Below are 14,280 nucleotides of genomic sequence, written 5' to 3' on the forward strand. Positions count from 1 at the left end.
ACTGAGATGTAAATTTGGTCTTAACAACAGTATTAAAGGGTCGAACAGGTCGTATCCACAGCTCACTGACACCATCTTTACCAACTGCCTCTGGGATAAAAGCAGGAGATCTGTCAGTGTGTGGTCTCATCTCCTCTGTCATAGACTTTAGCTAGAGACAGTCTTATGCCGCTGTCAGATTCTTTACGCAAGGCCTTACATCGGGCTGCGTGACAGCAGCCAAATATAACGGGAATACGCCCACAGAGAAGAAGCACGCAGGAGTTTCTGCGTGTTCGGGCTTCACTGCTACATCTTTGTGAACATACTCACCCCAGAGGTAAGAAGTGTAGTTACCCTTGTTTGAGGAGAGGTCATATTCAGTTTGTCATATTACCTTTCATAACATACTCATGTGAGCAACTGTTCTGCTACCTACAACCACATGACTCCACTACCATGTCCTCATACTGCTTGTAGACTACGTTGTTTGCAGAGTCAATGAAAAGAATGCTAATGGGACTGAGCCGGGTTGGGACACAGCAGGTTGGGGGGGTAGATTCTGGGTCCATCGAGTTCATTAAAGTCTGGATAACTGCGTGATTGGTGGGTTCCAGATGGGAGCGAAGGGGGAATTCACAAAGCCCTTCGCAGTGATAGGCTTCATATTCTAGCGGGGCGATTATCCAGTCATCCCATCCCATATCCTTAAAATTCACGTGAAGGGCTTTTCTGCTGCACCTTGCCTTCAGATTCTTGCTGGGCCTCTTCCCTTGCCGTGTTGCTAGAGGAGCTCTTCTCTTCCTCCTCTGGTTGAATAAGTACTCATAAACAGTTTTGTCATCTTGGCCTGACCTAGCTTTGATTTCATTGAAGAATAAGTCTCTTTTTTTTGTCCTCCCAAATACCAAGAAGAGAGCCTTTTCATTGACCTGTCTTCCTGTTCTGTTAAATCCCACGCTCCTGAGATCAACAGCTCTTCCCCTGTCAAAAGTTTCCAGTTCAAAACACAAGTTTACCAAGTTTTTAAAGTTCCTAAAAAGTTTCCAGATGTCAAACACTTCCCATTTTGGTGTATCTGTGACACTGACAGTGCGAGAATCCAGGAGTGTAGCTGCTTGTCTGTTTGTGGAGCAACTAAATAATTTCACTTGAGAAGTTTTTGCGGAAGAATGAGACTTCCATGCATCAGAAGGCTTTTTCCTTAATATTCGAAGTTCTGCTCCCAGCAAGCCATCTTTTTCTAAGGCACTGATGTCAAAAATATATTTCTGTTTTCTTGTGGTTGGCGCTCGCTCATCTGAAAAAAGCACACACATTTTTAAAAGCACATCAAGCACAGATCAGTATTGGTTATTCAGTTCTTCATGATATTCCTGGAGTTTCTTCATAAGTCTAGAAGATCTTTTAATTAGGCTGCTCATGTGAAAGGACATTTGTTGTCTATGGGATCAGCTCTGAGAAGGGACCCAGAAGAACTCAGTGACTCAACCGGCAAAGGATCCTCTAAGTTTGTCTCATAGAAATGCAATTTCTTTCACTGGAGTGTGTTTTCTAGCTTCAAAGTAGCAATTAGCCAATTGGAAAATAGTCCCCTTTCAGGGCTGGGCACTCACAGGGCTTATTCACCACTTACATCCTACTTAAATTATTGAAACAGGATTTCAGTGGTGCCCAGGTTCCATGATGGCTCCAAACATGAGCAAATTTACCTTTAGACAATACAATAGTGAATTAGTCTTTTAAACCCAACATCCCCCAGGAACTGCCAGACACAAGGGTAATTGCCTTATTAACTTAGCTCCACAGGATTCACAGCTTTTTCAAATTGGACAGAAAAACACACCTCCCTTTAAGCTGACGTTACATTTGCTTGGTTAAGCTCACCAGCAGTGCTAATGAGGAATATGGTTGAGCGAAAGTTTTCTCGACACGTAACATTAGCAATGCCCTGTGGTCTCAAATCAAGAACCCCAACTGGAACATGGTACTTGTGAGCACCTTAGCATCGCTGCCCAGAAGCCAAGCTACTATTAATTAAATTGAAAACAAATCACCTATCCTGGCTGAGTCTTCTACCCTTGCCTTGTTAGCAGAAGCCCTGTTGCTTCCTTAAGCCCATGCCAAAACTCTCGCTAATGCCACCAGAAGCAGCATGGGGTTAGCTCCCCAGCGTAAGTGATCAGGTGAACGTCTTTCTTTTGGAGTCAGGTCATTCCTTGTGTGACATCATAGTCTACAGTTTCAAAAATATTTGGAACCAGAATGTTGAATTGCAAATTCTGAAGTCTCAGAAATTTACTCTAGGTAGCCAGGCTTAGCTGCGAGCTTCTATCCTTAGGAACATAGTGGTACCCAAAAGCACCAGCTTAAACCTGGCACAGATACATCTGTGTGACGCTGTAATGACTCCTGAGACTATGGTTCATCATAATTCTATCTTGAACAAAACAGGCTGGCTTTTTGATAATGAAACCTGCTTATTTTTTTTTTAATCACATAATACTAATGCTGTTAGCCGTGTTCATAGCATATCATGTCATTTTATTTACAAGATCCAATGTTACTAGTTTCCAGGAGTAAGTTATGCGAAGAACATAAGATCAGGCTTTAAAAGGTTTTTAAACACCTAAAGATGCAAAGACTCATGATTTCCAACAATGTGTTTCTTTAAGTACCTAAAACATTTTCTATCTGCCTCTGAATGCTTTTTTTTTTCAGCTACTGCACAACCATCTAGATGAATTTTCTGAAATAAGGCACGAAGGCAGAAACTGCAGTAAATTTGCATAGTTTCATTTACATTAAAAAGAGCTATTGGACTTTAAAAATGTATGATTATTTTTCCGATAACATTCTCTAAACGTATAAACATACGGAGATGTGCACGTGTCCCTTTTCTGTCCTTTACACACCCGCACGCGTAGGGGCTACTTTCTTACCTTGTCCTTTGTCTATGAAGCTGGTTATTGTATTGGCAAGTCCAGCCTCCAGTTTTACACTTCCATTAACACCTTTTCTTTCTGCATCTGAGAGAGTCCTGTACAAAGAGAGCATGTATTCATGTGGCGTTATAGGGGGATGTCTGAACGTTTCCTTAGTTTCCCTTTGGGTGACAGGCTCTTTAGTCTTTTTGGTTTTGTAAGATGCAGTATCGGTACTGCTCGTGCCAGGTTTTTTCAAAGACGCCTTGCTGCTAAGATTTTGAACCTTTGGAGTCACTGTCCTCACTCCAGAAGGTCTGCCAGGGAGAAGTCCTACCTTTGTCTCCGTGGCTGCTGTTCTTGGGAGAACCTTCTTTGATTCATTGTTCTTGGCCAGGAGAGCTCCAGCCTGAACAGCACCGCTTTTAGTTCGAGCCTTTGAAGTCCCGGCACTATATCCATGGTTTCCAGTCCGCAGTGTACCTGTTCTTGCCGAGGGATTCTGCTCTTTTCCTTCTGCTTTTAACAAACCTAGTTTAGATCTTGGATTACTCTGGCCTGCTTCAGAATTACCCAGCACTCCAGGAACTAGATCCAGAGACAGCCAAGTCAAATGCCAAAGCAGTAAAGTGAGAAAATGCAGGATTTTCATCCTCTGGTCTTTCTCTGAATGCCGCTAAAGAGAAAATTGGGAAAGGTTCCTCCAGTTTGGCAGAAGAAAACATGAAAGAAATTAAAAACCAAAGTCAGCAAAAGTGGGTTTTGCTTGAGATTAAAACATTTCAAATCTCTTTGTTTAATGCTTGTATCCAGTCCCATAGTGGAAATGCTCATGTATTCAGATACGATCTCCCCTGGCTTCAGTTAGCAGCTAAAAAGAAATCGTTCTTGAAAAGAGAAAGTTTACCACCTCGTTTTCTTCTGTAAAACTGACTGAAAACTTGAAGGAGTCCTGTTTAAATCTGAAGGGTTTCTTTTTCTTTTTTTTTTTTTTCCAAGAAGGAAGAATGGCGTAATGCTGCCCCTGTGTTAAAAGGTTTTTTTTTAAAAAAAAAAAAAAAAGTTTTGAATCCTTTCCAGTGAAAATATTTCACACACAGAGACCTGCAGGTGCTCAGAAATCTTTTACAAACCTGAACTCAGGAATTGGAAACGGAATTCCAACAAACCCCTTTAATTACTCTCTGATGTCATGCTGTCTAAAGTAATTTAACTGCGATATATTTCTTTTTTTTTTAAAAAAAATCTTCTTTACCCTTTTCATTAGCATGACTCATACTCTGCCTCATGTGAAAGAGCTCCACAGGCGCGACACTCCAGAGGATGCTTTTTCAAGCGGCCACGCGCCCTCGGCCTCAGCCTTCGGTGACCTGAATGGTCCAGCGGGGCCAGCCTCGAGCCCAGCAGCCGGGACCTGCCGTTGGAAGAGCCGGAGGTGACGGGCTGGGACTGGAGGGAGGTAGCGCCTCACGGGGAGCAGCCTCGCTCCGCAGCCCCGCGCCGCTGCGGCCGCTCCACGCAGGCTCCCGCAGCGCCCCGCACTTCGGGGTATTTATTGCGAGGCTGCGGCCGCCCCGCTCCGGTCCCGGTCCCGCAGCGGCCCCGGTGCCGCTCCAGTCCCGGTGCCGCTCCAGTCCCGGTGCCGCTCGCGCGGCAGCAGCGCCCCCTGGCGGGCACGGGCGCCTCCCGCGCGCCCAGCCCTGCGCTCGCCCTCTCCGCCCGCGCGCAGCAGTCCGATGGGGGTTGATGCTCCTGATAAAGTTTTCCGGTGGGTTTCTTCTGGCGAAGACCCTCCCTCCAGGCCAGGTCACTCTCTCATCCCCAGTGTCACCCAAGCACGACTTGCTCTTCCTTCCCCAGCCGCCTGCCCGTCACATTGGGCTCTGCCCTGCAGAGCAAGAGCAAGCAAAGAGGACATGCAAAACTATCCCCTCTCTTTAAACAACAGAAAGGATCTCTTGAAAGACTCTCGGACAAAGAGCTTGTGACCACAGGATCGCTGTTTATGTTCAGATTGAAGTGAGTCACCAGACTGCTGCAGACCCCAGTGGGGTCTGACCTTGGACAGGGTCCATGGAATAGGGTGGAAGTACCTTCCAATGTGGAAGTACTCAGATTGTACATTTAGTTCAGGAGAAGCTCAAACTCACCTGGCATCTTGAATATGTAGATGGGAACCCTTCCTGTTTTGCAGGCTTTAGGCCAAGCACAGGACATCATTAGAGAGGACAGTCAAGGACATGGGCCGAACACACATGCATTACGAAGGCATCTTGGCCCATGCAGCACGTCTGTCCTTCTTGCAATAGCCACTCTCTAAAGGCAGCTCTTCACACCAGCGTATGTAGGGATTTGAAAAAGGAGCACTATTTGGGTTCCTACTCCACTGAAGTAGGTTGGCTCCTGTTCTCCACATCTTAAGAGTCTACATCAGCTTCTCAAGGAGACAACTTTTGCGAGACTCTCTAGACCTTTGGACTATGCTGGCAAAGGGATCGCCCTGTGGAGCCAAAGGAACATTTCCCAGCACTGAAGAAGATGCCACTCAGTGAGGGCAAAGGGCCATTCATAGCGTTGTCCCTACTCAAGGCAACCTGGATGCGTTGTTTCATGTGTCAGTGAAAGGGCCTTCAGAGCTGCTGGACATGGATGCAGGTTCCTCTCTGCTTGGGCAAAGGTACACATTAAAACTTGATGTGCTCCCTGAAGTGCACGCCTCATGTCCATCTTGTCACCTTCAAATGGTTGCAATGCACATGTCACACTGCCACTGGACTTCATAGTTATGTGTCTTTTTAAATTAAAAAAAAATCTAGGAAATTCAGAGATGCAATAATTAGCAATTGCTGCTGTTTTGGGCCAGAGTAAAACAAGATGATTACGTTTCCACTAAAACGGGAACTCGTGGCATACTTTCAAAAGGCTGTGCTAAAACATCCTCATGATAAATAGATTTGAAGTAAAAAGAAAGAGCTGCGCCATTGCTTATCAAGAGTCTTAGCTAGGCTTCTGAGAGGTAGATCTAAGTAGATCTAAGGCAGGGGCAAACCTAGTAAAGAGAACAGGACTTTTTGGGACCTCTCCCAGTAATCTCAATACAGTGAGAACATCAGAACCTGCAGAGAATCCCAAGGAAGCCCATACTGAAAGTTCATCTGAAACACCACAAGGCAAGAAAGGCTGGACGATTGGGAATCAAGCCCCAAAATGACAGCTCAGCAGCATTTTGCCAACAGGACTGCAGAACTCATGTCCACAGTAAGTCCAAAACAGTGGGACAGGGCTGCATTTTGGCTGCTACTGTTTTTTTTGAGATGGGACTGCCAGATGTGGGCAGATATGTCTGCAGATACATCACCCACCCTCCTCTTCATAGCAACCTTGAAGTGCTTAGAGCTGCCACCACTGCACCCCTCATGCATGAGAGCACCTACTTGGAGACATCAAGCTGCTTTCTACAACTTTGACACTGGGCCCCCAATGGAGACAGAGGCACTGGGGGCTCCTCTGAGCTCCTAAGCCCTGTGTGCTCTTTTAGCTCTTAAGAAGTATTCCTAACTATTCCTATTCTTTAAATAATTTAAACTAGCATCCAAATGCCAGTATTTGTAATCTCTAGAAGGCACAGGACCAGGCTTTCAATTTTTCAACATCATCTTGACATGTGGACACCAGTGACAGACACGGCATTTGACAACTGTCTCACTACCAGTATGAGTGTGATGCCAGCACCCTCTTTCTGATTAGGTCAGCATTGCTCTCCTTGAGTAAGTCTTGCTGGACATGCCTCTTCAGCCAGTTGCTACTACAGCCCTTAAACCCTTCTCTGTAATCACCACTTTTTTTTTTTTTTTGGCCTAGCTTTTGCAGAAATGCTTTAGCTGTGGAGTGGAATCCATCGTGCTTAAATCTGAGCACCATCTCTCTTTAAATGCCCACTTCCACAGCAGGGATCATCTGGACAACCTTAATAGTCGAGAGAGAAAAACGCAGCACACGTTACTACATCTAAAATGATGCTTGGCAGTGACAGTTCCTTCCCCACAAACTGTTTTGACTCTGTGGCATCCACGGCCACCTTCACTGTCCTGCATGTCGTTGTTGCCTTTCCCTCAGTGCAGTCCCAGCTATGTCTCTGAGCTCCCAGTGCTTCTGCCAGGTGCTGCTGTTGCCACAGGCCCTCCCGGGTGCAGGGAAGCGCCCTTGGGAGGCCCTGGCCTGGAAAACATCCGGGTTGGAAGGGCCCATGGGGTCTCCAGTGCAACCCCGAGACCGAGCAGGCCGCTGAAGGCCTCTGGGGCCAGTGTCTCCTCGCGCCCGGGGCACCCCCCTCTTCATGTCCCTGCCGCGAAGAGTCGGCCCGGGCGGCGCCGCCACCTCCGCTGGAGCGAGCGGCCTCCCGCGGTTTCCCGCCGCTCCGCCCGGCCTGGCCCGGCCCGGGGGCTGCCTCGGCGCCGCGCGGGCCGCCAGGGCCGGGCGCGGCCGCCAGGGGCAGGCGCGGCCGCCGCGCAAGCCCCGCCGCGGAGCGCCGCAGGCCGCAGGGCCGCCCGGGGCCGCTGGGCCAGCGGGGCCATGGAGGCCGGGGAGGCGGCGTGGAGCCAGGCCGCGCTGCGGCGCCGGCTGCAGGGCTCGCAGGAGGCGCAGCGCCGGCAAGCGGTGCTCGTGCAGAAGCTGCAGGCCAAGGTGAGCGCCGCCCCGCGGGAGCCCGCGCGCCGGGGCCGCGCCGGGGGTGCCGGGCCCCGGGCGGCGGCGGCTGCGGCCCCGCTGCAGGCGGCCGGGCCGGGCCGAGCCGCAGCTCCTGCTCCCCGCCACCGGGGCCCCGGGAGAGGCTTTCCTGGGTTTTATCTTTTGCTTTTAATAAAGATGCCTGAATCGAAAACGCAACATGCCTCAAGTGCGGCCTGTCCAGAGGCTCAGGCGGTGCTGAGCTACCTCTACGGGCTCCTCTCCTGCCTGAGTGCCTGAGCTGCTCAGGAGGTTTTAGTGTTTCTTTTCCTGGGTTTTAGTGTTTCTTTTTTCTCTGAGAGCATAGCGGTTTGTCAAGCAGCTTACCGGCCTGTGTTGCTTTTTTTTGCACTGGTTGGGTTTATCGCTTTTATGAAATTATACATATTTAAACGGGGTGATCCTTGTGATTTGGTTGGATTTTTTTGTTTTGTGTTTTTTTTTTCTTTTTTTTTTTTTCGGATGACTAAATGTTCAGATGTAAAGGAGCTTGAATGCTGGAAAGATACAATGGGAACAGTTCAGCTGTGTTTGCTGGGCGATGGCAGTGTCTTTGGAAAGCAATGCTAATAGTGCATAGATGATAAAAGTACATTTCTTTCTCCAGGCAGTGCAGAGGAGTTCTATTTATACCCTTTTCAGTTTCAGCCAACTTGTTTTCCACCTGCTTTGAGCATTTCATAAGGGGACTTCTGCTTGTGCTCAGACCCTTGGCGTTCACAGTCCTGGGTGTTCAGGAAAAGACTTTGCCTTTTGTGTAATCGTTTTCACTGTTTATCAGAGGTTTTTCTTTTCCTTTTTACAATCGTGCTATTTGGCTGCATAGCAAGAAACTGCTTTTTTTGTTTGATGGGCCTGAGTAGGTTACTGATAGCATAGGAATTATTAATTGTTTCATAGTAAGCTTGTGATTACTGTGGCATGCTATATCACTTCATAATTTTTTAGTTCCAAGCCTGCTATTAAACCTGACATACCTAGGATTTGGCATAGGGCTTTCTGTTGGCAACTTTTTCTGAATTTAATATATCAGCAATGTGATCGTCAGTCAGTTAGGTATGGCTGGCTCTGCTGTCGAAGTCTGTCCTGTTGTTCTGCTTGCCCTCATTGTCTTAGGATAAACACATGTGTAAAAACTTCCTTTCTTCATTGGGATAAAAGTGAAGTTTCTACACAGGACTTCTTGTTGAGTGTGTCAGTGGTAATGTGAAATGTGCTGTGCCCTGGGTGTAAAGACCTAGGAAGAAACTTATGCAGAAGGAACTCGGTCTGCTACAAGCTTCATTCACTTATCCTAGTCCTACTTATCCATCTAGGTGCTGCAGTACCGGACCTGGTGTCGAGAGTTGGAGCAGCGACTGGAAGCAGGAGGAGTGAGTATTTGCCAGCTAAAGACAGTGTGCACAACATTCAGTTACACAGAGAAAGGATCTCAAAGCAAAGACATAGCAAAATATAATTTTGTTGATTTGAGAATTCAAAGAAGTACTGTAAGTTTGCACTTCAGTGTTTTGTCCCCTGGCCATTCTCAGAGCAGCGAATGGTCTCAGAAATACCAATCCAGAAAATGCTATCAAGAGTGATCTTAATTTAGTGAAGGCATGCTTGTGTTTTAAAGTAATATTTGTATTTAGTCCTAGGGAAGGGGTATACTGCCTGTTACAGCCATTTCTGCATCAAAATCAGTTGCAACATAACACCTTGGAAGGGAAGAATGGTGGCATTCAGTATTCAGGACCAGCTCCGTACCTTATCTTCTGCTTCATGGCTAAAATAAATCTAAGAGATAGAATAGGAGAATATGCGTTGCCAAGCTTTAAGTCTTAAGTGAGCACTCTTTTGCTGAGGATAGCTAGCTGTGAGAGCGCAGCAGTGGGAAACTGAGGAAGGCTGCTCATGTTAAAAAACATCCTTCATCTCCCTTCCTCACTGTAGTCATCACATACCTGAAGGAAGCCAGAAACTCCTAAGGTCCAAAAAAAAAAAAAAAAAAGGAGGAGAAATCAGAAATGAACATGACACAAGGATTTGATTAAACATATCCTTTTTCCTTAAGGGATCCCTTCCAGACATGTGGGAAGACACAGAAGATCATAGCCTGGAGAATGCCCTGTCCCAACTGGAAGAGGAACAACAAAGGTAAAAGGAAGAAGTACCCTGGATACTCATAGAAGTAAGGGAAAACCCATCAGTGCTGCTTAGCCTCCCCAAAAGAAACATCTGGGCAGGCCATTTCAAAAGGAGAAAGGTCCAAAGTCCATTTTGTGGTATAATGGTCATATTGTGTGCCGGACGGCTGTTCTGATCCAGGTGACCTCCAGAGTTCTCTTTGCAGCCTAAATTTTTCTGCAGTTCTAGAAGTGAGCTACTCAACAGCGTTCTGCTTTATACTGAGAATCAAGCCCTAACATCCTGAAGCTTTCATGGGGCAGGTATTTTCCTGCTTGGTTTAGAATTAAAAGCAAGAATAGGGAGAGGCTTAACAAGAAGGTGATGGCAGAGGTAAGTTGCAAGGAAGGATGCTGAAACTTGAAGGCTCAAGAAGGAGGTGGTCAGGACAATGTTAGAGAAAGATGATACATCAGAATCTTGTAAAGAGAAGATGGACAGGTGACCGGACAGAGCAAAGAGGAGTCAAAAGGTTACATGTGGGCATCATCACATTTGAAGTGAAAACTAAAATTGTAGGTAGAAATTAAAGAGCAAGAAGAAGAGAAGAGGGAGTTGCAGAAAGAAATGTCTTTATTATTTCTGGAAAGCATGTTCACTACCTTCCAGCATGAGGAGAAATTCAATTTTGAGGCAGCTGGAAAGGCACAGGGATGCTATGTGTGGGTGGTAGTTTTTCAGTGTGCTCATTACTATTTCTCTGTTTCCAAGGTGTGAAAGTCTGGCTGAAGTGAACACCCTCTTGCGAGAGCACCTAGATAAAGCAAACGAGGTGAATACAGCTCTTAAAGAAGACGTTGGAAAACTAACGGCAGATTGGATGAGGGCCCGGGAGGAGCTGGAGTTGAAGGAGAATGAATGGCGTAGTGAACGTGAGGTAAGGGTAAGCTAGAGGCCTGTCAAGTGTAATGCTGGACAGGGACGAGAATACAATTTATTCCTAGCACAGGGAACTTTCTGTGTGAAAGTTGTTGCTGCATTGAAGATTTGCTGGTGTTGGCTAGCAGAACACAAGGATATGAGATGGAGGAGCATCCACAAATTTTGTAGTGATCAGAGATGCCCACCTGCTGCAACAAGGCAACTGAGTCTTTAAGACAATTGCTTTTTATTTCTGAATACTGTAGAGCAGTCATCACACATGATATCTCCTTTATTTATTCATTTATATTGGTTCTTAAAACTCTGTCTACAGCAGTGGAGTCCAGAGAGGTTTGTGTGTATGCGGATTCAGAGTAGCCCCTCAGAAAAACAAACAAGCATCCCTTCCTAGCAGCCTAGTGCAAGCAAGAGCCTCCGAGCAAGACTGTTGGACATCTCTGCAGGGTGAAGTGATGAATCATGATGAGTTTGCTGTATTGATATGTGTACTACAGCAGGAGAAATTTGGATGTTCCCCTCTTTGAAGTGAAGAAGCAAGTCTACTGAGAATGCTTATGTGGTCCTATTCAGTCCCTGATGTGCCTGTTGGAACTGTTATTAAAGGAGATCTGGTGGTGTCCTGTTTCATATCTGGAATATTTGCATGGTGAGATTGAAGGCTAAACTGGCATTAGTTTTTCATCTTTGCATTTTTAGTTTTATGACAGCTACCTAAAAGGTGAACATAACCGTCTTCTCAGCCTCTGGCGCCAGGTGGTGACCTTTCGCCGTCATTTCCTAGAAATGAAGACGGCCACTGACCGGTGAGTAGAAGTTAAAGTTAGATCTCTTGTAGAAAAAAAAAAAAGTAGTTTTCTTCCACACCTGCTTTTTAAAGCTGTGATATTATGCTAATTAGAGCTAAAGATAGGGTTTCCCTTTGGTAGCCTGAAGTAAAGCAATTAAGCATGATACAGACTATTTTCAGAAGCATCTGTGTGATGCTTGATTTCAAATCAAACTGAGGGAATTGGGCTATGAGTCCCATGTATAGGACCATGTAGAGGAATGTACAGGCCCTACATGGATAAGTTTTGACTGTTAATATTGGGGCATATTTACACAGATATGGGCATAGATGGGCACATTGGAAGGGAGTGGACTCATCAAGCCCTATTGTGTGCAGTATACAATGTAGTCCCTTTTATAAAATTGTTAAAACCTATCTTAAATCTTACTAGGTTTCCTGTTTCACTGCTTCTGATGAAAGTATCATTCATGATTATATATATTTTTTTCTTCTCACTTCCAGCTTACATTTATTTTGTTGGTTTGTATGCACTTATTCTTGCGTCAATGTTATTGAGAGGAAAAAATAGCTTCTATTTTCCCTGTTATTGCATTTATCACTGCTTAGTTTGATGCCTCTTTTTGTAATTGCTTTCTTCCTTCTTGGGCTCTCTGAGCTTCTTTGACAGTACTTCATCATGGTTGCTCTCCTTGCAAGTGATAATCATGTAGCATTAATACTACATTCTTTTTGTGTAAGCATGCAGTTTTAAACTGTGGGTTACTTTCATCCATTAGCCTTACTTGATTATAAGCCTTTTTTAATGTACAAACTATATCTGACCTACTTACTAATTCTTGCATAATTTGTGTTTTTCCGTTACAGCAGTGTAGGATTAGCCTTCATACATCATCTTTCTAAAATCGTTATTATGTGCCTATTTTCCTGGGCCTTTTAGCAGGCTAGGTGGTCATACTGATAGGTTAAGTCTATAAATGTTGGGAACCTTGCAAAAAATCTTTACATCTATTAATGATGGTAGTGATTAGAGTATACTAATAATATACAACTAAATCATTAATATGAATAGTCAGAAGTCCTTGAAGCCTTCTGGATATATTATACCCTACTTCATATCTCTGGGGAGAAAATGGGCTCATTCTTCAACTATCAAGATGTGTCCTAATTTTCCAGTGTCAGATGAATGGTTCTTCCTTGCAGAAGTTGCAGTCTTTTCTGTCAGCATGTGCTGTTGCCCAACTAAGCACTTCAAAAGTGAATTGGCTGCTGAAAATGGTTTGAGCATTAGCTCTTCTATTTATTCATTCTCAGAGACTTGTCAGAACTGAAGGCAGAGCAAGTGAGACTTTCTGGATCTATACTTGTCAACTGCTTCCAGCTAAATTCTGGCGTACAGCTCTGGGAGTCCCTCACTTTGGGAAGACCTGTCTTAAAGGATCGGATAGAGAAACAGGTGGAAAAGGAAATAAATCAGAAGACCTGGGAAGTGATGAGCTTTCAAGTTAAGGGGGACCTTGAGAAAAAGGAGCTTCAAGACAGGTAATTATGTTTTAAACTTTGCTATTACCATCACTGTCTTTATTAGACTGCTTTTTGGATTCAGAGGTTGGCGGTGTTCGTGTTCAAAACATATCCATTCTCTAGGATCTCGTTTCAGTCTGTGGTCAAACTGCTGCCTTTAAGGAAAAGGAGAGGGAAAGAGGTCTGACTAACAGAAGCTCTTCTGAGTCAGATAAGACTGGAAGAAAGATTGTATGCTATAGTGTACCTACAGTTAACTGGTTCGTGGTGAAAAAATCAGACTAGTACCAACAGAGTTCTGTTTTTTGTATAGCCCGCTAGGAGGAATTCATGCAGGACCATCATAAGTAGTGTAGCACCTCTGTACTGACTTCTCCTTGCAGGATTAACTGCTGAAGTCTTTTGGGGGCTCGAAGGGCCTTTTTGCAATACCTAGCATATTAAGCTCTAGACATTAAAACTGCTCATGCTATTTTCTGGGTTGAACTTTCTCTGCTGTGCCTCTGGGTGCTGCTGCTTTGTCCTTTAACAGCTGGTGGTATGCAGGGCTTTTGGAATGGCATGCGGACCTTCTCTTCTCAGGGTGATGGAGCTCTCAGCCTTGCTTGTACAGTCTCAGAAGCAGAATGAAGAGAAGGAGAAGACCATGAAGACGCTTAACGACACTGTGGAGATTCTAGTATGTTTTACTTTTGTCTGGGAGATAGCCCAGTGTCTGTTTTGTCCGAGTGGTTTGCTCTCCAGCCCTAACACAGAGGCGTGGATTTTTTGAGAGAAATAATGATAGAAGTGCTAGCTGTATAAAAGCATGAAGAGTATTGCCAAAATATGTTGTATGTTTAGCAAATCTGGAACCAATGCACATTGAAGGCAAGGGTAGGGGAGTTGCAGGCGATTCAGGTGTCTTCATCAGAGGACTTATGTCAATGTTATATTTTGCCTCTGCCTCTAAGTCTCTAGTGACGAAAGTTACTTGGGACTAACTGTTTCTTAACAATCTGTAAAAACTAGTTGCTGGCGTTTCCTTTTTACTTTTAGAAAAGAAAGAATTAAATAGATATTAAAAGTAGATGACATGAATCACTAGGACTGAGGCTTATCAGCATGACAGTGCTACTGAAGTTGAGTACTACAGAGTGAGTGTCTCTTTCCTATCCACACTTCCTTTATTTTGTTCTCAGGAGACAAGTCGGTTGGAGGTAGAATATGAAGCTTCATTAACTAAAAATGCCAAAGAGGAGAATCTTTCTCTTCAAAAGTTGATAAAAGATATCATTGAGGTGAGTACAG

General features: G+C 45.0%; 2 protein-coding genes across 3 annotated transcripts in view; one reads left to right on the forward strand and one right to left on the reverse strand.

Moving 5' to 3' along the window:
* Positions 1-388: 388 nt before the first annotated feature.
* LOC104569711 (growth/differentiation factor 5) lies at positions 389-4,126 on the reverse strand. 2 transcript variants are annotated; one of them, XM_088536033.1, is made up of 3 exons: positions 3,241-3,427; positions 2,922-3,019; positions 389-1,279 (listed from the first exon to the last, which is right to left on the reverse strand). In XM_088536033.1, exons 1-3 carry the CDS (start codon positions 3,363-3,365, stop codon positions 411-413), a joined length of 1,092 nt encoding a protein of 363 aa, XP_088392159.1. In that variant the 5' UTR covers positions 3,366-3,427; the 3' UTR covers positions 389-410. The 2 variants fall into 2 exon arrangements, with proteins under 2 accessions (XP_088392159.1, XP_010215001.1); XM_010216699.2 differs by having other exon boundaries at positions 2,922-4,126.
* A 3,349-nt stretch (positions 4,127-7,475) lies between these two features.
* The window catches only part of LOC104569717 (uncharacterized), a 34,557-nt gene continuing 27,752 nt past the window's right edge, over positions 7,476-14,280 (forward strand). The window contains 8 exon segments of the mRNA XM_088536022.1: positions 7,476-7,586; positions 8,945-9,001; positions 9,685-9,767; positions 10,509-10,674; positions 11,376-11,482; positions 12,781-13,008; positions 13,573-13,669; positions 14,172-14,270. Of these exon segments, the coding sequence (XP_088392148.1) occupies positions 7,476-7,586; positions 8,945-9,001; positions 9,685-9,767; positions 10,509-10,674; positions 11,376-11,482; positions 12,781-13,008; positions 13,573-13,669; positions 14,172-14,270 (948 nt within the window).

Source organism: Tinamus guttatus, unplaced genomic scaffold (genome assembly GCF_059628265.1).
Source record: "Tinamus guttatus ecotype Peru unplaced genomic scaffold, ASM5962826v1 Tinamus_guttatus_pri_ptg000650l, whole genome shotgun sequence".
NCBI lineage: Eukaryota > Metazoa > Chordata > Aves > Tinamiformes > Tinamidae > Tinamus > Tinamus guttatus.

Bases quoted from the DNA above. Each gene is read 5' to 3' on its own strand.
- LOC104569711 (XM_010216699.2), bottom strand. From the start codon at position 3,555: ATGAAAATCCTGCATTTTCTCACTTTACTGCTTTGGCATTTGACTTGG. The intron at 1,280-2,921 runs GTAAGAAAGTAG...TGCTTTTTTCAG, and splicing joins CTTCATAGACAAAGGACAAG to ATGAGCGAGCGCCAACCACA.